The sequence below is a fragment of the Cetorhinus maximus genome, chromosome 1 (genome assembly GCF_964194155.1).
Source record: "Cetorhinus maximus chromosome 1, sCetMax3.hap1.1, whole genome shotgun sequence".
NCBI lineage: Eukaryota > Metazoa > Chordata > Chondrichthyes > Lamniformes > Cetorhinidae > Cetorhinus > Cetorhinus maximus.
In genome coordinates this window covers 4,914,845-4,940,787 of record NC_135879.1, presented here as the reverse complement: position 1 = coordinate 4,940,787, position 25,943 = coordinate 4,914,845, and the positions used below count along the sequence as shown (strand labels likewise).

The window sequence follows — 25,943 nt, the reverse complement described above, 5'->3', positions numbered from 1 at the left end:
CAATAGCCTATTGGGTCAATTGGCTATTTAGTGTAAATCTAAGCTGTAAAGACCTGAATGGCGCAGGTTAAATTCTCAGATCACACAGTTAACTGATCTCAGGCTAAACAGCAGTTGGAGTTCAGCCCTCACGACAGATATTCGTGGCATCAGTAAACACAGTCCACAAGCTAGCAGGAATGTCCTCTCTCCATTTTAAAACAAGTTTACCGAGGTAGTACATAGTCATAAACACTACAACAACAGCTTGTATTTACTTATTGCCTTTAGGATAATAAAACATCCCGAGGCATTTCATGGGAACTTTTGTAGGCAAAGTTCAACACCAAGCCACGTCATAGGACAAGTGACCAAAAGTTTGAGGTAGGTTTTAAGGAGCATCTTGAGGAGAGAGGGGGATCGGGGCAGAGAAAAAGGATTCATGTGCGATCCAAGAAAAGTAGCCTCTAAAGCACCAACCAATTTCAGAAGAGCGGCCCATGGAAAGGCAGAACAACAGAGTATTACCATCGTAATTACACAGCACTAACAGGACTCAGTGAAGCAAAACCATTTCATTTTAACAAATGTTGTTTTTCCACAAATAATGTGGCTGTTAGAAGCGACTGGGATTTGAACCATTTCTGAAACGCTACCAGCAAAACACTAGATGGGCTCAAAAAATGCAGCTATTAAGTGTTCAATATTTTCCATGGAATGGGGAATTGATGCTGAGACAGGGTAGCCTCGGGCAAACTCTCGGCATTTTTGCTTGCTCTGTGTGAGATAACTAGCTGTATGTCCCTAGGCAGGACAACTTTGCCAGGTTCTCAGCCAGGCCTAGAGGGCAGCGCTGCCAATAATGACCCATCTGCTAACCACTAGCAAGCAGCTAGCAATCTCTAATGAAGACAGATGGGGAGTAACCTGGACCGGCAGCCTGCAGGGTACTAATGAAACCATCTAATGGTCACTACCTGCCTCTTTTGACTGATTGATGACCACAGTGTGAACTTGAAGGCAATGCCCATGACATTATGCGGTCATTAGTCATGGGAGGGACAACTGTACCCTTCACACTGTCCGTTTCCATTTCTAAAAAATGCCACATTTACTTATGTCCTTCGGTCATTTGCAATAACCTTGCTCAGGCAGCTCGCAACTGAACCTTTGCAAAGGTTTCATTCCTCAGAAACACTGATGTCTTACACAAGTGGAAAAGACTTGGAGAAAGGCTGGGAGGTTACAACAGCAAGAACTAGTTATTTTGTGATGAAACTATTTGATATCCTTATTGGTGCTGCCATAATCTAAATCATAAAATCGTTCAGCAGAGAAGGCCATTCAGCCTACTGTGCTTGTGCTGGCTCTTTGAAAGACCTGTCCAAACAGTCCCACTTCCATACTCTTTTACTACAGCCTACAACGTTTTTCCCCTTCATACCCAACTCACTTTTGAAACTTACTATTGAATCTGCTTCTGCTGCCCTATTAAGCAGCGCATGGCATGTGCATGAATGGACTGAGAAAGTCAAAGGGCAGAACGGTTAGTTGAGTTTCTCACTGCTTTGACTGGATCTGTATCTACTGAGACCCAACAATGAATTCCAGATCCTAACCATTCGTTGCATAAAAAGCATTTCCTCATGTTGACTCTGGTTCTATTGCCAATCACAATACACCTGTGCCCTCTGGTTCTCTGCCCTTCCGCCATTGGGAGTGGGTTTCTCTTTATTTATTCTAAAACTTCATGATTTTAAACAACTCCATCAAATCTCCCCTTAACCTGTCTCTACTGAGACAGAAGGCTGCGGTTCCAAGATCCACACTGGACTTGAAGACAATAAGCTATGCTGACCCTCGAATGCAGCAATAAGGGAGTGCTACACTATCAGAGGTTCTGTCTTTTGGGCGGGACATTACACTGAGGCTCGATTTGCCTTCACAGGTGGATGTACAAAAACATAAGACCATAAGACATAGGAGCAGAAATTAGGCCATTCGGCCCATCGAGTCTGCTCCGCCATTCAATCATGGCTGATAAGTTTCTCAACCCCATTCCCCCACCTTCTCCCCGTAACCTTTGATCCCCTTACCAATCAAGAACCTATCTATCTCAGTCTTAAATACACTCAATGACCTGGCCTCCACAGCCTTCTGTGGCAATGAATTCCTTAGATTCACCACTCTCTGGCTAAAGAAGTTTCTCATCTCTGTTCTAAAAGGTCTTCCCTTTACTCTGAGGCTGTGCCCTCGGGTCCTAGTCTCTCCTACTAATGGAAACATCTTCCCCACGTCCATTCTATCCAGGCCTTTCAGTATTCTGTAAGTTTCAATCAGATCCCCCCTCATCCTTCTAAACTCCATCGAGTACTATGCTTCTTGAGTCTATCCATATAACCGTAAATCTTCATCCCTGGTCAGGCATCCAAAAAGAGGAAGGATTGTGTTGGAGTACTTTGTGTTCAAGGAATTTACCAACGTTGCTTAGAAATGAAGATGTAAAACTACCCTTCATTCCACAAATACAGCTCCTGAATCCTCTGCCATTTCTTTTCCCCAAAATATTTTACAATGCTTTAATTGCCAAGCAATTAAGAAGGCAAATGACATGTTGGCCTTTATTGCAAGGTGATTGGAATACAAGAATAAAGAAATCTTGCTAGAGTTGTGCAGGGTTTTATTGAGACCACATCTGGAGTACTTTCTCATTGAATGGTGGAGCAGACTCGATGGGCCGAATGGTCTACTACTGCTCCTACATCTTATGGTCAGTTTTGGTCTCCAGATTTAAGAAAAGATATACTTGCATTGGAGGCAGTTACAGCGAAGTTTCACTAAATTAGTCCCTGGGATGAGGTAGTTGTCCTATGATGACAGGGTGAGCAAATTGGACCTATTTCCTCTAGGGTTTAGCAGAATGAGAGGTGATCTCATTGAAACATACAAGATTCTAAAGGGGCTTGATAGTGTGGACGCTGAGAGATTTTTTCCCACTGGTCAGGCAATCTAGACAACAAGGCACAGTATCAGGATAAGGGCCAATCGTTTAGAACTGAGATGAGGAGAAATTTCTTCACTCAAAGGGTTGTGAATCTTTGGAATTCTCTTCCCCAGAGGGTTGTGGATGCTCCATGGTTGAATATACTTAAGGCTGGGACAGACAGATTTTTTGGTCTCTCAGGGAATCAAGGGATATGGGGAGCGGGTGGTAAAGTGGAGTTAAAGCCCAAGATCAGCCATGATCATATGGAATGTCAGAGCAGGTTTGACCAGCCATATGGTCTACTCCTGCTCCTACTTCTTGTGTATTTGTGCAGTGCAAATTAACAATTTTACATTCTATTGAGTTGGGGCAGCGAACAGCAATAATTTTGCTGAAAAGAAAAACTTGTATTTATATCATGTTTTTTAAGAACCTCAGAACATCCCAAAGCATCTTACAGCCGATGAAGCACTATCTGAAGTGCGGCCACTGTTGTAGGAAATGCAGCAGTCAACTCTCGCACAGCGAGCTCCCACAAGCAGCGATGTGATTTGTGAGCAGATGATCTGTTTTAGCGACGCTGATTGAGGGATAAATGCCGGCCAGGCCAGGACCATCGGGGAGAACTCTCCCACTCTTCTTCAAAATGGTTTGCCGGAATCGTTTATACCCACCTGGGATGGCATACGGTGCCTCGGTTTAACATCCCATCCGAAAGATGGAACCTCCCACAATGCAGCACTCCCTCAGCGCTGCACTGGGTGTGTCAGCCTAGATTTTTACGCTCAAGTCTCTGGAGTGTGGCACAAACCCAGCACCTTCTGACTGAGGTGCACAAGTGCCAGTCACTAAAGCCACAGCTGAGACTGTTAAACACTGCCTGAAAGGGTGGTAGAGGCAGAAACCCTCATAACATTTAAGAAGTATTTGGATGTGCACTTGCGATGCCGCGGCATACAAGGCTCTGGGCCTTGTGCTGGAAAATGGGATTAGAATAGTTAGGTACTTGGTTTGACCGGCACAGACTCGATGGGCTGAAGGGCCTTTTTCTGTGCTGTAGGCCTCCATGACTCTACGCACTGTGACAATTTATATCAAATACTGCTGGTGTGGCACTTAGGTGTTCTGAAATCTGGAGACAATTTTGCTGAGATCAACCAGTTTATAATGAAGCTTTGTCATCAGCTTGGGCTTGACAGATAATAGACTACGTGGTTATGATAAAATATCCCGAACCAGGGACAAATGGGAATAAATGCTACAGAATAGATTGAAAAAATTATAAAGTGTCACTAAACTTGCGTTTGATCAATAGAAAATGGCCACAGATAAACCCTTTAGTATACTGATGAGGCAGAAGGGTTGTAACAATAAACAGTTGTTTACATAGCAAAACAGAAAGACTGATTTGCCTATTTCGGTTATACGCAGAGCCAGCTTTAGGCACTCTATGAAACCTAAGGCTACAGAGATTTTCTGATTTTTGTCAGCCATGGCTCAGTTAGTGAGACAGAAGGTTGAGGGTGCAAGATCCACTCTAGGTTTGAGCACAATAATCTATGCTGACCCTCCAATGCAGTAATGAGGGAGTGCGACACTGTCATGGGTTCCGTCTTTTGGATGGGATGTTAAACTGAGGCTCGATTTGCCTTCTCAGGTGGACGTAGAGGATCATATGGCACTATTTTGAACAAGACCAGGGGAATTATCCCCAATCTCCAGGACAATAGTCATCCCTGAATCACAATCACAGAAAACAGATTAACTGGTCATTGTTACATTTGTGGGAGTTTGTGGTGTGCAAATAAGCTACCGCACATCCTACGTTGCAACAGCGACTACACTTCAAAAAGAGCTTCAGTGACTATAACGTGCTTCGGAATGTCTGGTGGTCATGAAAGGTGCTAGAGGAATGCAAGCCTTCCTTTTCTCTTTTTTGTTGTAAGATGAGGAATGCAGTGTGGGGTTGGGAGGTTGGTGGGGATGGGGTTGGAGAGAGAGAGAGAGAGAGAGAGATGAGTGACTGCTGTTGCTAAACGCAGAAACCAAATTGGTTGTCCCAAGCACAGCCACACAAAAAAAAATAATCAGGTATTCTAAATGAAAAGCTGATGATTTGTGATGTTGATGTCAGATACAGATAAGATTCCCCTGTTGTCAAACGCTGGTCCCAGAAAACAGCTATCATTATTCAGCACCTGCCAATCGGTGTTCTCACGAAGAATATTTCACTCCTATTAGCCCAGGGAAAATCAGCTAAGTGGCTCAGTGTTTGCCATGTGTTCATCAACCCCCAGGATCCTAACTAACAAGGTTAAGTTAGGAGGACAGGTTGCACAGATTAGTCTTGCACTGCCTCGAGTATGAAGATTACAGTGTTTGAGATGATTAAAGGGGTTGATAGCACAGATAGAGAGAAACTATTTCCATGGTTGGGAGAGCCCAGAACAAGGGGGCAGACCTTAAAATTAGAGCTACGGTATTCAGGGCGATGTCAAAAGCACTTCTTCAAGAAAGAGTAGTGGAAATCTGGAACTCTCTCCTCAAAAGCTGTTGAGGCTGAGGGTCCATTGAAAACTCCAAAACTGACCTTGATAGGTTTTTGTTAGCCAAGAGCATTAAGGGTCATGGAATTAAGACGGGTGGATGGAGTTAAGATAAAGATCAGCCATGATCTCATTGAATGGCGGAACAGGGTCGAGCGGAATAACTATTGTTCCCATGCTCCTAACTGGCCTCGTCCTGTTATTGTGCATCTCCAGTCTTTAGTCACTGAGAGGAAAGCCCACATGGGATTGGGTGGATCGCCATTTTGTTCACACTCCATTTGATATTACCCCCTGTTGACCTGATTGGAGTGTAAAGTCCAGGTGGGGTGTAAAAATCGTTGGGGGTTGTGTGAAAAACTAGAGTCGCAGTTAGTCCCATCAGTTCCTGTCAGGCAAGTTTGACTAAAATTGCCCTCTTGCTAAGGTTTAGCTAGGGTGAGGGAAGGTAGCCCTGTAAGGAAGCAGTGCATCCACACCAAACGCAGAAAAATGGTGACAGTGCATAAAGAAGCACACTCTGCCTTTCACATACTCATTCAAGGTTATGACAGCAACAACTTGCATTTATATAGAACCTTTAACATGGTTAAAAAAAAACTATCATCCAAAATATAAAAGCAAAACATAGCAGATGCTGAAAATCTGAAATAAAAACAGAAAATGCTGGAAAAACTCAGCAGGTCTGGCAGCATCTGCGGAGAGAGAAACAGAGTTAACGTTTCGAGTCCACATGGCTCTTCTTCAATATATATGGATTGTTTACTGCTTAATAGGAGGTGGGGCAGGTGGAACGAGATAGAAGGTCAGGGATAGGTGACAGCAAAGGAGAGATTGACAAAGATGGCATGGACTCAAGACAAAGGGAGTGTTAATGGTAGTGGTGAAGAGTAGAGAAGGTGCTGAGAGTGGCATAAAGGTAAGATAGCAAAAAACCGATCCAAAAAACTTTGATACTGAGCCAGAAAAGGAAGTATTAGGACAGGTGACCAAATGATTGGTCAAGGTAGGTTTTATTATGTATCATCTTAAAGGAGGAGCAAGGTCGAGAGGTTTAGGGAGGTATTTCCAGAATGTAGGGCCTAAACAGCAGAATGAACACCAATGGTGGAGCGATGAAAATCAAGGACACACAAGGGACCAGGATTGGAGGAGTGCAGAGATCTTGGGGGGGCTATAGGGCTGGTGGAGGTTACAGAGATAGAGAAGGTATAGGCCTTGCAGTGATTTGAAAATGAGGATGAAAATTTTAAATTGACCTTAACTGACCCAAGTTCTAGACTTAGAACCAAAAATTAAGTTGAACATTCATCCTGATAAACAGCATAAATCCATGACAATAAATGAGAGATCCTTTTTACATTGGAAAGTGCCAAATCCCCAGTTATATTGGTTTTACTTTTCTGTACAGCAGCTAATCAGGATTTGGGACTGTTACTAATGCACAAATCTAAATACAAGCAACCAATTTTGCACAGGGAAAGGGTAGTAATCTCTGGTTTAATTCCTCAGCCACACACTGAATAGTGAGGCCAGGAGGCTTAGGGAACTCAAGGCATGGCTAGATGGATAGGTTCAGGAAAAGGGTTTCAGTTTTAAGAAGCATTAGCACTAGTTCTGGAGGAGATGAGAGCGATTCCATAAGGACATTACTGTTATTTTTGCAGCACAGGCCCTTCTACTTGTGGGAGTGACAGAGAAGAAGGAATAGCAGAGGTTAAAGAGATAAACAAGAATGTAGGAAAAAATGATTATTCTAGGAGAGTTTTATTACACACCAACTGGTTGGGACAGAGAGGTAGTAAATGGGAAAGAAGGGGAACACATTTCCTAAAATATATGCAGTTCTCCTTCCTCAAGTGGTATATTTGTCTATGTACAAGGGGATAGGTATTGTCCAATCTGGTTATAAAAGTGATGAAATAGATCAGGACGATGAGTTAAATGTGGGTGATCACCTCCAGAACAGTGATCGTATTAAGATAAAGTTTAAGGTTTAAGAAAGGATAATTTATTCCCAAAAGCCCTGACTTGTGAGCAAACTTCCATAACCTTTGCAAAGTTGCTGCTGAACTGTATTCCAGCACATAATAAGGTTTGCCCAGGTGCTCCAAAGAGGTTTCATCATCTAAATATGAGGATCAAAACTGGGTTATCAAAGAAATTCAAAAGAACATGTTGAAATTATATTGGACAATATTCTCGCCTAGGTTACAATCCCAGTTGATGTTACAACTGGACGAGTGAGATCCCAGAGTGAAACCTGACTTGATAGGTCCTAACTTTGTTTCTTTAAGAAACTTTGGAGGAGAGTTACTGAACAAATTCACAGGAGTCTGCTGATGACCTTTTAACGCAAAAAATAAAACATTTATTAAACAAGAAAAATGAACTATATTGCACCAGACAAAAAGGTTGGAAAGATCTCAATACAAACAGAAGAAGATGATTCAAATATTCACTATTCCTTCACTCCAGCTATATCTTTACAGTCACAGATTAATTCAGAGAGGTAAAACAATTTATCAAATCTATCTTATGCTCTAATATTCAGGTAAGTATGCAGTACATGTGAATTAACAGGCGAATTGTGGTCAGACACACCACACTCCAAAGTAAATGACAGGTGTGGCTCAAGCAGATTCCATGGATTCCTCAACAACCCACCCAGACGTTCATCACACACTGAGCCAACTAGTCTCACTAAAACTCTGTCTTTCTCACAAGGGTTTCCAATCTCCACATTTGAAGAGCTCGCCTTGGAATTCTCTCCAAATGTCGCTCCCACTCAAAAGGCTTCAACGAGAATCCACCTCCAGGGTTTCACTCTCGCCTTTTCAGGTTCCTTTCCTCTGGATCTCCGTGTACACTCAAGCTTCACCTTCCAAGCACACTTTCAGATCTTCAGCCATGCCAAGCAGAACACCACTGCTCCAAAAAGGTAGCTTTGCCCTTAAGGTCCGCAGCAGGGAATCACCAACCTTTGGCTGCCTTCTCGGATCTTCTGGGCTTCTCTCAAGCCCGCTTTGCTTCAAGTCTGCTCCCCGCAGCTCCCTCTTTAAATCACAGCCTATCTCTCTGCTCCTTCCACTCGACTTTACTTAACAGGATCTGTTTCTAATCTCTGCCTTCGTCCCTTACCTGGGACTAACTTCTGGGACCCCTTTCTGTCCCACTCCCTAGTATGGGACCCTCTTCTTGGTTTGGAACCTTCTCCCTGTCCTCCTCCCCGTGTCCTGCTCCCTGGGACACCATTGCCCTAATGGCGCTTCAGTTCAGCTCATCTGACCTGCAGTTTCACTTCTTTGCTTCCTTCCCTTCATGTGTATGTAAGCAGGGCTGGTTCCCGGCCTGAAGGCGTGAAAATGGACAAACTGCGCATGTGCAGCCATTTCCCGGCCAGCGCATGCGCAGAAGGCCCAACGGGGATTGTAGTCCTGGCCTCCCAACTCCCGATCTCCGACTGCCGATTAAGGTAAGCATCAGAGTTTGTTACACCTAGTACAAATTCGGCATAATATTGGCATAACATCTTCAATGGAATGTGTGAGCTAAAATACTTCAGAAAGGGGAAACAAACACTGACCAGTTAGAAATGAATTAGAGGAGAGCACAGTCGGAGCGATGTAATTTAAAAAAAGGTTTTGGAAGTGGAACGATGTAACAAGGCACAGAGAAGTCTCGGGAGCACGGCCACACAATGGAGAGTTTGCCCCCCGATTCCCGTTGACATCTGTTTTGTTACGGCTCCTTGGTGCTACACTCAGTCAAATGCCGCTTTGATGTCAAGAGCAGTCATGCTCACCTCAGCTCTGGAGTTAAATTCTTTTGTCGATATTTGGACCAAGGCTACATATCTTGCTTGAATGAAGTAGGAATTATGAATCCCAGTTGTGTGTCAAGCTAGGTCCTCCAGCAGTGCTAACGCAGTACTCTTTTAAACTAATCTTGTTGCAGGTTGGTCTAGATGCAGGATGGTTTCCTTCTGGCAATGCTAACAAACTATTGATTGGACAGAAACTTTGGAAAACAAAAAAGGCTCACAGCTGGAATTTTGATTTGTGTTGCTTGTTTGCCATTTTAATCTGACATTTTATGTGAAACCAAAGTTAATTGAGAAAGAAGTGAAATAAACATTCTCATTCGGAAAAGTTCAAGGAAGCCAAAACCATGGCTAAACAATTTACTGGAGATTTCATTTTTTTAAAAAGATGCTAATATGCCAGTTTTTATGCAAAGGATATCGCATTAATTCTGTGGGATATTTCTTGTTGTTTTAATTATTAATATTGTAATTCCGAATCTGAACTTGGTGTCATTGTAACAGCTGGGGATTGAAGCAAAACAGCAACACTGAAAAAATAGGTTTGTCATTTTATCTGTAATTAGATTGGCATATCCATGATATTGAAATTGGTTTGTAAATGGAGGAGATGGATTTGGAAGACTTTAGAACAAGCCAAAATAAATTATGTATGACATTAAGCCTGCTATTGCAATAAAGCAATTAACATCATATATTTCAAAAATCAAAGTGACAAAGAGTGAAGTCATTAAAACCTTTGGGATTGCTTTTGTAACTGAACTCGACTAGAAAAGAAAAGTTAGCATTTCACTGCTCCTGTCTTTCCAGTAATGACAGGTAGAGTGCATGAATTCTTAAAATTAAACTGAGATTTTAAGATGCCCATTGCAACACACAGGTAAGTCATTAACTCATTCATAAACATTCTGGATTAGGATCTGTGGAATTGGCAAACTGTTACATCTGTACACATTCAATCACATTCTTCATGAACACTCATGGTATTGAAAGGGCAGAAACAGACCATTTGATTTTTTTGATGTAGATGCTTATGTTAGAAATGTGAGTATATTGTCACGGGCAGAATTAATTTATTTTCTTACTGCCCATGATCAGTGTGTTTTATATGCGAGGGATGCGTGTTTTCTTATCCTCAGAGTGATTGTCCAATTTTAAATGATTCGAGCAGCAAGCTTTTTGTGAATTTAAAAATAAGGAAGGTTATTTATTATCACACATTTGCCCCAGAGGTTTAAAAAATGCAATGGCTCACTCACTTGACTCACCCACACTACCACTCACACAAAGGTTAGATACAGCTGAAAGAAAAATAACACAATTACAACTTCTGATTGTCTCAGTCTCTTTCATTGAAGGCCTGTAGTTTCTTGGAGGAGTTGGTGTTTTGGCTGGAGTGAAGGTCTTATAAAGCAGATGATTTTCAGTAAGTTGTGAAGCTTCCTGTAGTCGAATATCAAGGAGGTTGGTTCTCAGGTGAACTTGAAGTTGGAACAGGTTAGAGGAAGTTCTTTCCCCACTTTCAAGGTATTACTGTTTATTACCTTGGCAGCTTGGATGACTGTGCAATTAGTTCAATGGCAGTCTGATGGAACCCTGTCCAGAACAGCTTCTTGCTGTTTTAAAAGCAGGCAACAAATATGGCTAACTTACCATGTGACCTGTTATAATGTCCAAAGTACTTTTTCAAATAAGGTGGGTGTCTAGATCAATTGTACATCCTGTGTGATGACCTTCACACCTTGAGAGCTTCAGACAGCTAGTGTCTTTGTATCTGAATGACCCATTCAATTTGAAATTACCCTTTTGAATTAGTTTCAGGAAAAGGCATTGAGTCAACATCAGTCTGGAAAATTCCTTTTGTTCCCTCTTGAGACAGGGGAGTGTTTCAATGTACAAGAGAAGTCATGAGATCCTCAGGTGGCCATCTTTTTGTAACCTTTCATGGTTTTTAAAAATATAAAGTATTTGACTAAAAGTTCATAACATACTGGGACATGACAATATTTAATTTACAATGAGCAAAGACCTTTGAATATTGTACTCTAGACTTATTTCACACAGTTTATAGTGTTGATTGCTAAGTGTCTCTTCTTGTATTAGACTTTTTAAAATGTATTCATTCGGGGAATGTAGGTGTCACTGACGAGGCCGGCATTAACTGCCCTTCCATAATTGTCCTTGAGAAGGTAGTGGTGAGCTGCCTTCTTGAACCGCGACAGTCCATTGGTGTAGGTACACCCACAGTGCTGTTAGGGAGGGAGTTCCAGGATTTTGACACTGCAGCGAAGGAACAGCGATATATTTCCAAATCAGGATGTGTGTAGCTGGGAGGGGAACTTTCAGGTGGTAGTGGTCATGGGTTTGGAAGGTGCTGTCAAAGGAGCCTTGGTGAATTGCTGCAGTGCATCTTACAGATGGGTATACGCTGCTGCCTCTGTGTGTAGGTGGTGGAGGAGGTGCCAACCAAGGGGGTTGCTTTGTCCTGGATAGTGTCGAGCTTCTTGAAGCTGCACTCGTCTAGGCAGGTGGAGAGTATTCCATCACACTCCTGAATTGAGCCTTGTAGATGGTGGACAGACTTTGGGGAGACAAGCGGTGAGTTACCCTCCGCAGAATTCTCAGCCTTTGACCTGCTCTTGTAGCCACAGCATTTATATGGCTAGTCCGGTTCAGTTTCTGGTCAAAATATGGGTTTTTCAACGTATTTCTCATCAGCTTACGCATCACCATTTAAAAAAATCATTGTCATATACACCGCGATACTATTGCAATTCATCAGTCAGATCCCACCTCCTTAAACTCAAGCATGTAAATTATTTTCAAGTACAATGCCCTTATAATAGGAGTGAAACGTAGAAGGAAATCATAATCGTTCTTTTATCCAATTGTCATGGTTTAATACTGTGCAGATCTTAAATTGAAACTGCCACCTATTGAAATATTACCATATTATGGTTGACTTACTTTAATTATACTAGAAAACACACAGCTATTTCATGCTGCCAAAGATTACAACCCTGTGCCAGATTGATTAAAGTTCATCAAATGATAGTCAGCAAGATACATATAACACATGGCTCACTTTGTCTTATCTTTCTCGGTTCTGTGCTGTGCAGTATGAATTTTATAGCTTCACACCTCCTCTTGGCTTTAATGTTAAGCATTTTGACAAGGAGAATAGCATTTTCACAATATGTCAATCCATCATACATCAAAAGTTTGGAGAGAGTGCAAAGGAGATTTGCTACAATGGCGCCAGGGATGAGGGACTTAAGTTATGTCGGGAGACTCGAGAAACTGAGTTGTTCTCTTTGGAGCAGAGAAGGTTACAGGGAGATTTAATGGAGGCGTTCAAATTCTGAAGGGTTTTGCTTAGGTAAATGATTTCAGTGGCAGGGAGTTTGGTTGCCAGGTGGACACAGATTTGAGGAAATTGGCAAAAGAGCCCGACAGGAGAAGAGGGAACAATTTTTTTCAGTTGTTATAAACCAGACTGTGCTGCCTGTAAGGGTAGAGGAAGCAGACTCAACAGTAACTTTAGAAAGTGAATTGGATAAATACTTGAAGGGGAAATAATTGTAGAGCTATGGGAAAGAGCGGAGGAGTGGGACTAATTGATAGCTATTTCAAAGAGCAGGTACAGGCACAACGAGCCGAATGGTGTCCTGTGCAGTATGACAGTATAAGGTCTAGGTCCGCTTCGGGTTCCATTGGTAAGTCCACTGCCCAATGTGTAATTTAACAACATGGACGCCTGGTCAGGCGTAGAGTGTTAGCGAATGATTAGACCTATAAAATATTCCAATGATCAGTACACGTCAATCCAACTATGATATCATCTCCTCGTAACTATGGGCAGAATCGGTGGGTGAGCGGCCCCCAACCCGCTCGAGCGTGAAATGACGCGTGTTAACGTCGGGCGAGCATCCCGACATCAACGCACAGTCATGGGAATTAGCAGTTAAAAGGCCTGTTAAGGCCATTAAAGAATCAATTAAGTTAAACTTTTCGCTGCCTGTCCAACCTTACGGCTGGCGGGCAGGCAAAAAGGCCAAGCGGCCTTTGCATTTTTTTTGTAAATCTTATCCACAGGCGGGATGAGGTTTCCAACATCAAATAAAAATAAAATAATTTTTTTTTAAATTTCACTTATAACACGTCCCTACTCCTGTGACAAAGTAACACGAGGGTACATCTTTCATACCGTTTTTCACTTCCTTTTTACTTTTCTTAAAAACTCTTCATCTCCCCGAGGCAGCTCTGTGCCTCAGGGAGATTCTCAAGCGTGGACTTCGTGCTCGCCCTGCATAGCCCTCCTCCCCCCTCAAGTGGTCCGCCAGTGTGAAATCGCGGTCCGGCCCCGATCGCAGGCGGCGGTGCGGTCAGCTTCCCGACTGCCCCCACCGAGTCCGCCCGACAAGGGCTAAATCCTGCCCCATTTGGTAAAATAGATCCGTACAGCACAGAAAGAGACCATTCAGCCCATCGTGCCTGTGAAAGCAGTTGCCCTTTTCTCACGGCCTTGCAGGTTTTTCTAGATATAGGCCAGGATTTTTTCCGGCCCCATCGCGGGTGGGACCCCGGCCGTGGGTGAGGTGGTGCCCCGGCCAGAAGCCCATTGACTTGTGGCGGGGGGACCGGAAGATCGTGGCAGCGGGCGGGTGTGGAAAATCCCACCCATAAATTTTGCAGAAGTGTGAACCGGGGAATTTTCTTTTATGCTTTGAAATTTCTGAAGGATGTTCAGTACTGACGGCAGTACAGCAACAAGTTGCATTCCTATAGCACCTTTAGCTTGGTAAAACATCCTCAAGGTACTTTACGGGAGCGATAACAAAATGATTTGGAAACCAAGCCATACAATGAGTTATTAGGACAGGTGACCAAAAGCTTTATCAAAGAGGTGGATTTTAAGGAGCATCTTCATGGAAGAGAGAGAGAGACGCAAAGGCAGAGAGGTTTAGGAAGGAAATTCTAGAGCTTAATGCTGACACAGACATTTCAATGCAAATCAGCCTGTGTGTGGATAAAATTAATTTACAAAGTTAAAAGGATGTGGAGGAGGGAGGGTTATCAAGACCTCCTTAATGGGGTGATATCTCATTGGGAGATATTGGACTGAATTTTACACTGTGGGGAGGGGGTTCCCCGTCCAGACTCTAAAGTTAGTTGCAGGCCCACATCCAATTGGCCAGCTCGCTCCGCAGCCATTCAAAGCCCAATTGGACCTTTAATTGGCTTGAGGCGGGCCTTCTGCCCCCTCCAAGAGCATATCCCACCTCCGGAGGCTGCTGGCCAATCAGAGGGCGGACAGCTCTCTTGTTCCAGCAGCGTCACCGGGAGTAGTGGCCACTGCTGGGACTGCAGGCGGTCCTGAAGATGCGCGTCAATGGAGCCTGGACTCAAAGGGAAGTCAGAGGCCTCACTGTGGCGGGGGGGTGGGAGAATCCAGGTGAAGGGGGAGAGGGGGAACCCTGGAGGGGGGGGTGGGGGGGCATTACCTTGGGATGGGGCAGGGGGGCCTCCAATGTGCACAAGGTGCCCAAAAGAGGAGGCACCCATCCTTGCCTGGTCACCGGTGCACCAGGTTCCTTGACACTTGGCGCCAGCCTGCCCAGCGGAGGCTGTAGGAGGCCCATAAGTGGCCATTATTTTGGCCACTTAATGGCCTCAATTGGCACATGGTCGACTGGGCAACTTGACGCTTCCCCCGCCGCTGCTAAAACCACAGCACAGGTCGGGCTAGGACGGGTAGGCATATCGCCATGGCACCTAGTTTTACGCCCCCCCCCACCCCACCAGCCATCCCATACTGGAGGGAATGTAGCCCCCACACCACCTACTATCCCACCCTAGGGGGGGCGGGGGGGAATGTAAAATTCTGACCATCCTGCTTTAACTGTGCTGAATTGTACAGTCCCCCAGCACTTTACTTCCCTGCTGCGCGACCTATTAAAACCATTTTCAAATGGGCTCTCAGCTCCTGGCGTTACTACCGACCAACTGTTCCTTGTTCATGGCTAATCCCAACCACAGCTCAATAAATCACTGACACCATCAGCTTTTATTTGAATCATTTAAAGCTGGCATTGCTCAGCAGAAAGGAATTGCAATATAGAAAAAAAAATCCTCCATCCAAAAACTCCCACCAACGAAAACACAGAACATTGTATATAAACCAGTTCCCATCTGGAAGGTCCTGTGGTGCAGTGGATGTGTCCCTACATCTGAGTCAGAAGCTCTGGGTTCAAGTCCCACTCCAGGACTTGATGACCAAGGAAGGTGTGTTCACAACAGGGCCGAACAGGTTGGGTATCAACTTGTAAATCCTTCCAACACCCGCCAATGGCAGGCGGAAGGGGTGGGAGAGGTTCCTGATCAGCCATGTGATGGAAAGAAATGGGAGCTTCTCCCATCATTATCCACAGCTCCAGGCACTGTGGGTCCCACTAACGTGTGGGATGTTCTGCCCCGTGTCCCCAAAGACCTGTGGGCTGAGAATCAGCCTGAAGACCCAGGGCAGAAACTCATGACCCTGAGTGGACGTCATCGTCGAATCAAAGGTAAATGGAAAGTTCCACATTCCGGCAGGAAATCGATGTGCAAATCTTTATCTTCAGTGTTCAAATCACACAATCCCTTCCACTAGCCGCGCTCCTCAGGAATTTTCATAAGCAGAGGAAAAATGTATATTTTTAAGAAACTTTTAGATAATCTTTTCCTATTCACATCTTTTCTCAAATAACTGCAAAGAACTGTGGGAGGTCGGGTGGGGGTGTGGGAGGTCGGGTGGGGGTGTGGGAGGTCGGGGGGGGTGTGGGAGGTCGGGTGAGGGTGCGGGAGGTCGGGTGGGAGTGCGGGAGGTCGGGTGGGGGTGCGGGTGGTCGGGTGAGGGTGCGGGAGGTCGGGTGGGGGTGCGGGAGGTCGGGAGGATGTGGGAGGTCGGGTGGGGGTGCGGGAGGTCGGGGGGGGGTGCGGGAGGTCGGGTGGGGGTGCGGGAGGTCGGGTGGGGGTGCGGGAGGTCGGGTGAGGGTATGGGTGGTCGGGTGGGGGTGTGGGAGGTCAGGTGGGAGTACGGGAGTGCGGGAGGTCGGGTGGGGGGTGCGGGAGGTCGGGTGGGGGTGCGGGAGGTCGGGTGGGAGTGTGGGAGGTCGGGTGGGGGTGCGGGAGGTCGGGTGGGGATGTGGGAGGTCGGGTGATGGGGGAATCTCTCAAACAGACATATGAACATTGGTGAAGTATTCTCATCTGATTATAAAATAACAACGTCTACATTGATATATTCCATTATTATATTTGGTGCAACTCAAGATGTTATTCACTTATTTTTATTCCTCTTAGTGAACCTTAGTGAATAATTGAGTAAGCACATGCTGTTTCTGCCTAAAGTGAACCGGGTATTTGAGAGTCTGTAACCAACAACTTTCAAATTGGTCTTAATGCAAATAGTCAATGATTTTTGATGATTTGAGCAACTGTCTGTTTTAAACTTGGACATTTTAAGTTGGGGATTCATTGAATTCTCACTATTCCAAAACTGCTTTCCATTAAAGTATTTATTTTCAATATTAATTCAGCTGTGGCTCAGTGGGTTAGTAGACTTAGCCCCAGAATCAGAAAGTTGTGGCTTCAAGATCCACTCCAGAGGCTTGAGAACAATAGTCTAAGCTAACAGAGCAGTGCAGTACTGAGGGAGTGTTGCACTGTCAGGAGTACTGTCTTTTGGATGAAACATTGAACTGAGGCCCTGTCTGCCTACTCAGGTGGAGGTAAAAGAATCCATGGCACAAGTTATCCCTGGGCAGAATTTCATGGTCCCCTGCTGGTGGGTTTGTCGGGGGGAGCGGGGAGAGCAGAGTGGGGATCTGTGAAATTCCTAGTGTGGCCTTCTCACTGCCCTCCTGTCTGCCCCAATCCGTCCACAATTTTACACAGGGCAGGCGAGGCAATGTCCCTCATCCCAGTTGAAGCCCTTTAAGGGGCCAATTGTTGGCCACTTAAGGGCCACTTCCTGCTTGGCCTCAATTTTGAGGCTGGCGGGAGGGGTTTAGAGATGGTGGGGTGGGGTGGGTTGGGAGGGTGGGGGGGGGAAGCCCAGCAGATTACCCTGCTCTCAAGCCTCGGGTGGGAAGGGGGTGGGTGCCTCCCTCAAGGACCCCCCTTTCCATATCGGGACCCCCCCCTGCCTCCAGTCTGCTCCCTGCAAGTGTTCCCTCCCCCATCGGCCCTCTCCACCTTGACCCCCGATGCCCCTGGGCCTCACCTCCCCACCCCGCCATGAGACCTCCTTTATTTACCTCGCCTGGACTCCGTGATGTAGGATAGAGTGATGGGCTAATGAACAGGTTAATGAGACCATGATGACATTAGCAATCTAACTGTGACATTAGTAGTCAGATGACCAAGAGGCTCTAAGAGAGTTAGATGCAGCACAGACTGTGTCCTGATTATCATGTGCTTATATGAGGTCTTGGTAAATAGTTTGTCATAAAAGATTTGAAGTTAAACCATGCTGACTATGTCAAGTCTAACCAAAATGAGCATAGCCTCATCAATGTTAGGTAAGCCAAGACAGCATGGTAACAGTGAAACATCTCTAACACTCGGCAACAACACTAAAGGCAGGGTGGCAGAATCCATACCAAAACAGTAGAATCTGGGAGCTGCTTGTAATCCCAGATCTGGCCACTGCTGCTGCTGGCGCTACTGGGACTACAGCGCCCTCCAAGGCAGGACTTCCTCCTGAGTAAGGTTTGAAGGTCCATCAGCAGCCAATCAATGCTCCTCAGCGTGTTAAATGGTCGTGGGGCTGTCGTGATTGGCGGGGATGTGACCCTCGCTGACTCTTCAGGTGGTGGGATGGGAAACCCAAGCATCTGAACAATCCTGCCCCTGGTGTTTTGGCCAATATATATATATCCCCCAGTCAACATCATTAAGAAACAGGTCATCTGTTCATCACCACATTGCTCCTCGCAAATTGGTTACTGCTATTCCTATATGTTACAGCAGTTGGTACACTTCAAAAGTACTTCATTGGTCGTGAAGTGTCCTGGGACATCCTGAGATGCTACAAAAATGCAATCTTCCTATTGTCCATTCACCTTGGAGTCCAGGATCATTTCACACCCAGATAGCTGTAAATCAGGTCCCACTTGCTGTAAAGATCCTTTGTCAAATAACAGCGTAGACATAGCCCAGTTCTTAGTAAGTACGTTGCTCCAGTTCAGGAGCAATCACCAGCTCGAGTACAGTGGGGTGAATGATCTCCTTCTGTGCTACAATTTTGATGAATCTATGATAAGCTTACAAAATGAAAGTTCCCCCAATTCATATTTTTACTCAGAGGGAGCACACGTCTAAATGAGGTACACAACAGTAACATTCTTCCCAATACAATAGAGGTTTCTTATTTAATGTTCAGGTTTTACCAGGCCCCTGGTCAGGCGTGTTTTACGTTCTATCTGCAACATGTTGTATTAATCTGGGAGAACTCGATGCTGAGATCGAAGGGGATCAGGCAGGATTGCAATTTTAAGCAAAACCCTCCCATCAGAAAACAGAGGCAATTGGATGTAACATTGGTTTTATACCCCACATGACTTTTACTCTTCCTTGATGTTGAGGGAGATTAGTATCGACGTGGGTATTAAAATGGGCATTCCTTTTGATACCCACCCACTAGGTTAAAACTTCTCCTGAGCTCTGAATGTCTGGAAAAAGGAATAAATGTGATGTGAGGAAACTACTTTTCGTCCAGAGGGTGGTTGGAGTCTGGAACAAACTGAGAGGGTGCTGGAGGCAGGTCCAATCAAGGTATTCAAAAGGGAATTGGATTGCTACCTGAAAAGGGAGAATGTGCAGGGTTACGGGGATAAAGCAGGGGAGTGGGACTAGGTACAATGCTCTTTCAGAGAGCCAGTGCAGAGTCGATGGGCCGAATGGCCTCCTTCTGCACTGTAAAGATTCTGTGATGCTGTGACATGGGACGAGCAATCCCTTGCTCTGAAACTGACATTATCCCCCACCTCAACCAATTCTCAATGGTCCCACTGCACAGCACCTAGATTTATTGCTATTATTACATGTCACAAGGAGACTGGCTTCTACATTTTGACAAAAGAGGCTATTGGAATTTGTGACATGGCTGACATTTGTGAAATAAATGGGCACAGTGATATAACAAATTGTCATTGGTTATTGTGTGACAGACAGAATCATGTAACTGATTCAAGCTATTCCACTGAGGAGTTAACAGTGTAACAGAAGCTGGATAACATTTTTTTTAAAAATGAAGAAAGCAACATCAGCTTCTCCAATAATCTTCTTTTACCTTCTTTTCCTCCTCTTGTACAACTGCTTCAAGATATCGGGGAACGTAAGACTCGTATTTTTGATCTCTATTCTTCATGTTCAGGTTTTCGCATTGAACAGTATAGTCCCTAAAGCACGAAATGGACTCATATTTAGCTAATGGCTTTGCATATATTGTGCTTTTATTTATATTACATAGAAGGTGTAGCACAGAAACAGACTATTTGGCCTTACTGGTCTATAATTATGCTTCACACAAGCCTCCTCCCATCCCTCTCAGATAGCCTTTGATTCCTTTCTCCCTCTTATTTAGCTTGCTCTCAAATATATCACTATTCACCTCAATTACTCCCTGTGATAGCGAATTCCATATTCTCACCACTCTCTGCATGTTTCTCCTGAATTCCCTAGTGGATTTTATTACTTACTATCTTATATTTAAGATCCCTAGTTCTGGTCTCCCCCACAGGCGGTTACATCTTCTCCACATCTGCCCTGACAAACCTATTTATAATTTTGAAGACTTCTATCAGTTCACCCCTCAGGCATTTGTAGAGAAAAGAGCTCCAGTTTGTCTGCAGCCTTTCCTGAAAAGTATAACTGGGTACTTCTGTATCATACTTGTATGTCTTTTTTGTACCTTTTCTGCCATCTCCGTGTCTTATTCTTAATAAAGTGGAAACCAGAATTGCTAACAATAATGCAAGTGTGGTCTAGCCAAGGTTCTCTACAAGCTTAACATAACTTCTCTACTACAAAAGCAAAATACGGCAAATGCTGGAAATGTGAAATAAAACCAGAAAACACTGGAAATGCTCAGCAGGTCGGGCAGCGTCTGTGGAGAGAGAAACGAGAGTTAATGTTTCAGGACTGTGATCTGATAAAAGGTCATCGACCTGAAACGTTAACTCTGTTTCCCTTTCCACAGAGGTTGCCTGGCCTGCAGAGTTATCCCAGCACTTTTTGTGGTCCCTACTATCAACACTATTCAATCAAAAATCAGCCGCAGTGCTTTGGTTCCTTTTATTAGTGGCTTTATTAACCTGCATCATACTTTTAGTGATTTGTGCATTTGTGTATAAATTAATGTCTTTAAGTAAACATTTTTACAGGAGTTCCACCATCCACAATTACCCATTAGACTCGCTTATTGTCTTCCCTTTAATGCCAATGGATAGTGCAGTGACAAGAATATTAATATTAAGATCATCACGAACTTGTCAATAGTTCCCTGGAACACTATCAGATGATGTGCAAAATCCGATGAGCCCCTAACGCAGCCTGTGCAGTTGAGTGAAATACTTATATCCTTTTTTAACAGCTAAAATGTACTTAAAAGCTACTATACTCACTTTAGTACTGTTGAAAAATGAGACATGCTATCAAAGCTTTTCGTGGCAATGCCTCCGCCAATCAGAGTCCACTTGCCAACCAATCAGCACTCTCTTCTCATGCAGTATAAATTGTTGTTCCCCCATTACTGTTGATAATTTCTTGCGAGCTATCCTGATGAGTGCAAGACGAAAAACTTTGACAGTATGTCTCTTTTTTCAGCAAAACTCAAGTTCTGTACTACCAAATGACTATTTGTATAATAAAGGCAAAATATAGCCGAAAAAAAGAGATATTTTTTGTCAAAGCTTTTCGTCCTGCACTCTTCAGGACAATTCACAAGAAAATACCAATGTCAGGGAGAACAACATATTCGTAACTGTATGAGAAGACAGCACTGATTGGTTGGAAAGTGGACTCTGATTGACAGAGGCATTGCAAGATGAAAAGCCCTGATAAAAAATGTCTCTTTTTTGAACAATATTCAAATTCTGTGCTACCAAAGAAAAATACTGCAGATGCTGGAAATCTGAAGTAAAAACAGGAAATTCTGGAAAAACCCAGCTGGTTTGGCAGCATCTGTAAATGGAGAAACAGAGTTAACATTTCGAGCCCATTTGACTCTTCTTCAGAGCTGAGGAGCTCTGTATTTATATACTGACTTTGTGAGGGAACTTTTGCATCACTTGATGCGCTGTCCCTCATGGCTCAGCTGCTGTTTCGCCCTGCTGACACCAATCTTCTACTCCCAACTGAGACACCTCAGTTAAACATTTCATTTGAAAGACAACGCCTCAGACAGTGTAGCATACCTCAGTACTGACACTGGCAGAGTCAGCCAAGATTATGTGATCAGGACTCTGGGGTGTAGGCTCTAGGGTGTTGCCTTAAACCTGCAACCTTTTGACACAAAGTCTTGAATGCTTCCTGCTCAGCAACAGCAGGTAGAAGGGGTTTAGAAGTGGATTTTATATCCTGTCACTGCCAGTTATAACGGGAACAACTGTACGATATACGATGGCTAATATAACAGGGTGGTTCAATTACAGTGTTCTTGTATATTACAAGAGTGTGGTACATTACAAAGAATGCATTATTTAATTATTTAAACTCAGTATCAGTGCTAAGCGCACACTGTAACCCCAAATCATGTAGAGGAGTTTAGGAGGCTGAAGTATTTAAGAGGTAATTGAACATTAATGAGGTGTTATTTACTAATCCTTATTCTTGCGCAGTGCAATGAGGTGTAAACTACTGAGTCAGCACAGCTGTTTCTGCCCACAATGACAGCGCATTTAAGATGCTGTAACCAGCAACTTTGAAACTGACATCAGCCCAAATGGCTAATGATTACGACAGGATCGCTTTCTGGCCAAGAAAGAAAGCTGCCCATTTTAACCTCAGGTGTTGTAAGTGTAGGGAAACTGTACTGTACAACAATCAAAATGTAGTTCAATTGTGCTATAATTCCAATTAAGAGGGATCTCAAACCTACAGGTAATTGTAATAAAATATCCTGCAAATTATAAGCCACAAGCAAATAGCTGTGAGAGTAAAATTATACTGACTTCAGGAGATCGTACGTCCCTGGTCCAGGGCCCTCAGGAACTTTAAATTCAATACGTTTTGATGTCCGGTTACCGAAATGCACCCCTTTATATTGTCGAGTAGGGTATGGCTCATTCTGAAACAAAAGAATTGCAAAATTCTGACTTAATTTCCTTACACCAAGATAAATCTCATTGATGCTAATGATAGATTTAGGCATTTTGAAAAGTCTTACGCCAATATTATCTCACAGCCAATATGACAAAAAAACACTAAAATAAAGGCAAAATACTGCGGGTGCTGGAAATCTGAAACGAAAACAAAAAAAAAATGCTGGAAAAACTCAGCAGGTCTGACAGGATCTGTGGAGAGAGAGGGACAGAGTTAATGTTTCGAGTCCGGATGACCCTTCTTCAGATCTAAAGGGAAGTGGAGATGTGGTGAAATATATACTAATTAGGTGGGGCGGAACCGGTGAGGCTGGATGGAAGGCCAGCGATAGGTGGAGGCAATGGAGAGATGGCAAAAGATGTCATAAACAAAAGGTCAAAGAGTTGCTAATGGTGGTTGTACCGGCTAAAGGAGGTGCTCATGGTGACATTAAGAAAGCGAAATGAGATAATGGCCAGACCAGGGTAAGCACCCTGGAAAGTGACAGATGGCCCTAGTGGGGTTGGGGAGGGGAAGAAAGTTCAAAAATAGGCTAAAAGCTGGGGATAAAACAATGAATGAAAATGGAAATAATTTTTTTAAATGATAATAATGAAAATAAGTGGAAAAAAATTAATGAAAATTTTAAAAATAGAATAAAAATGAATATGGAAAAAAGGGAGGGGATGAAAGAGGGGGGTGGGGATGGAGGAGAGAGTTCATGGTCTGAAGTTGTTGAAATCAATGTTAGGTCCGGAAGGCTGTAGAGTTCCTAATCGGAAGATGAGGTGCTGTTCCTCCAGTTTGCGTTGAGCTTCACTGGAACATTGCAGCAGGCCAAGGACAGTCATGTGGGCAAGAGAGCAGGGTGGTGTGTTGAAATGGCAAGCGACAGGGAGGTCTGGGTCATGGGTCATGCTTGTGGACAGACCAAAGGTGTTCCACAAAGCGGTCACCCAGTCTGCGTTTGGTCTCTCCAATGTAGAGGAGATTGCATTGGGAGCAGCGAATGCAGTAGATCAAATTGAGGGAAGTGCAAGTAAACTTGAAAGGAGTGTTTGGGCCGCTGAACACCTTGGATCTGTCCGCAAGCATGACAAACCACTGCAGTACTTTGCCAAGCACAATCATGGACTAATCCAATGGAAGGCCATAGTCACTGATGTCCTGTTAGGGAATGGTACCTGAAGGAGGAGGAGATAGAGAGAAATTATCCTGTCTGGTGGCGGGGCCAAGAGCAAGGGGGCAGAAGCTTAAAATTGGAGCCAGGTCATTCAAGGGTGAAGTTAGGAAGCAGATCTTCACATAAAGGGGAGTGGAAATCTAGAAATTTCTTCCCCAAAATGCCGTTGATGCTGGAACTGAATTGAAAATTTCAAATTTGAGATCTTTGTTAGATAAGGGTGGTACAGAGTGAAGGCAGATAAATGAGGCTGAACACAAGGTCAGCTGGGATTTAACTGAATGGCAGATTGGGCAAGGGTCTTAATGGCCTTCTCCTGTCCCTATAATCCTCACGGGGATTCTGGGTTTTATCTATAGGAGCATTAAATAGACAAGCAAGGGAATGCTGCTGACTTTCCAAATAGATGGTGTTTTGTCCACAGCTGTAATATTGTGCACTATCCTGGGCATCCTACTCTAGGAAGGATATTTGGAATTGTGGCAGGGGCACAGAATGAAGATTCATTAAGATGAAACTGTAGCTGAGAGGTTGTAATTATGATGAAAGGCTGAAAAAAATGTTCTTTCACACTGATAGGTACAGATCAGCTCTCATCTCACTGAGTGGGGGCTGATGGAGCTCCAGAGGCTCAAAGGTCTCCTCCTTTTTCAATCTTCCTAAGCATATTTTGTGGAATTGCCGCCATTAAGAGCACAGAAACCCCCTGCTTCAGACTACAAAGCCAGAATGACTTTTGCACCTCCAAATAGGCGACTAGTTCAGATTTGCCTGGCAAAGTAAAAAAAAAACACAGGGCGGGAGTCTGAACAAATCTCCAGTGGATGGATACCAGGAGTCAAGCAATGTTTTTTTTGGCTTCTTGGCTCAAGGGTTATTTATTTATGCCCACCATTCTTTCAGTAACCATTATTGTATCTAATTTCAAACAGAGGCATATTTGTAAGCTTGCTCCTTAGATAACACAATATTAATAAGGAATATATCTTCAAGACCCACTGTCTGCAGCTCAAAGTATTGATTGCCACACTGGAAACTGAAATCGCTGAATTATAAATGATGCAAATTGGCCACTACTTTAGAGACCTTTCTGACACTCAGGTAAGAATTCCCCATTTATCACTGGATTAAACGCCTGTTAGAAAAACAAACATGGCATAAGATAATTAATGTTGGCCTAATAATCTTAAATCACCAAATTCTTTCTTGTCTCAGAATGCCATTTCAAGGTCAGCCTGGGCTATAATTACTCATTTAGCTGATAAAATATGATTTAATTGGAGCAAATTCATCTAGGTCCTGCCTCTCGTCTCCGGCAAAAGCTGCAATATAATTTGCGGAAGAATTACTGATCTTGGCCCAGTCTGACAGCCAAATGGATGGGGAAGGTGATCTGAAACTTTTTTTAAAATGATCTTGCACATAAATAAATGCAAAGTGGAATACAGAATTAAAGTACCCCCACGCTTTAATTCACCCGTTAATGGGCTGTTTCTCTCTCATTATTTCTCTCAGGTAACTCAGCTGGGTAGGGTGAAGAGGAACCAATATTTCAGGGCCGTCACCATTCTGGTGAAAGGATATTGACAATGAAGCTGACTTTTAGGATAACCTTTGAAGTGAGCTCTCTTAATGCAGTCTGTGAGCTTAAATCCAATTATGCAGTTGCATGACTACAGAAACAGAAAATGCAAAAAAAAACTTACTTTAGCATTAGGTTCTGAAAATAGAGGTTTATGGTAAATATATGGGCAATGACTTTACAAATCTACCCACCCATTGTAGTCCAGGATATGAAATTACCACATCTAGGGATCCCAGTCACTCTTAGTGGTCTTATCCGTGTGAATTATTAAAAATAGTACGATGACTTAAAATTAAGGTCAGGCCAAGGTTGTGTTCCACAAACATTTAATGTTGCTTCACATTCTTCTTTTTGGAATGAATAATTTAATATTTTAGACGAAACTCGATAGTTGCCGAGTTTTCACTGCGTTTCTAAAAAATCAATACCATTTTACATCGAGTGGTACCAGGGGGTGAGGGACTTCAGTTACCTGGAGAGTCTGGAAAAACTGG

At 43.8% G+C, this 25,943-nt stretch overlaps 1 protein-coding gene across 1 annotated transcript in view; it reads right to left on the bottom strand.

Moving 5' to 3' along the window:
- The window catches only part of stpg2 (sperm-tail PG-rich repeat containing 2), a 349,639-nt gene that overhangs the window by 295,097 nt on the left and 28,599 nt on the right, over positions 1 to 25,943 (bottom strand). The window contains exons 4-5 of the mRNA XM_078570506.1: positions 22,552 to 22,667; positions 19,671 to 19,779 (exon numbers count right to left, since the gene is read on the bottom strand). Coding sequence (XP_078426632.1) covers positions 19,671 to 19,779; positions 22,552 to 22,667 — 225 coding nt within the window. The remainder of the gene's footprint in view (positions 1 to 19,670; positions 19,780 to 22,551; positions 22,668 to 25,943) is intronic.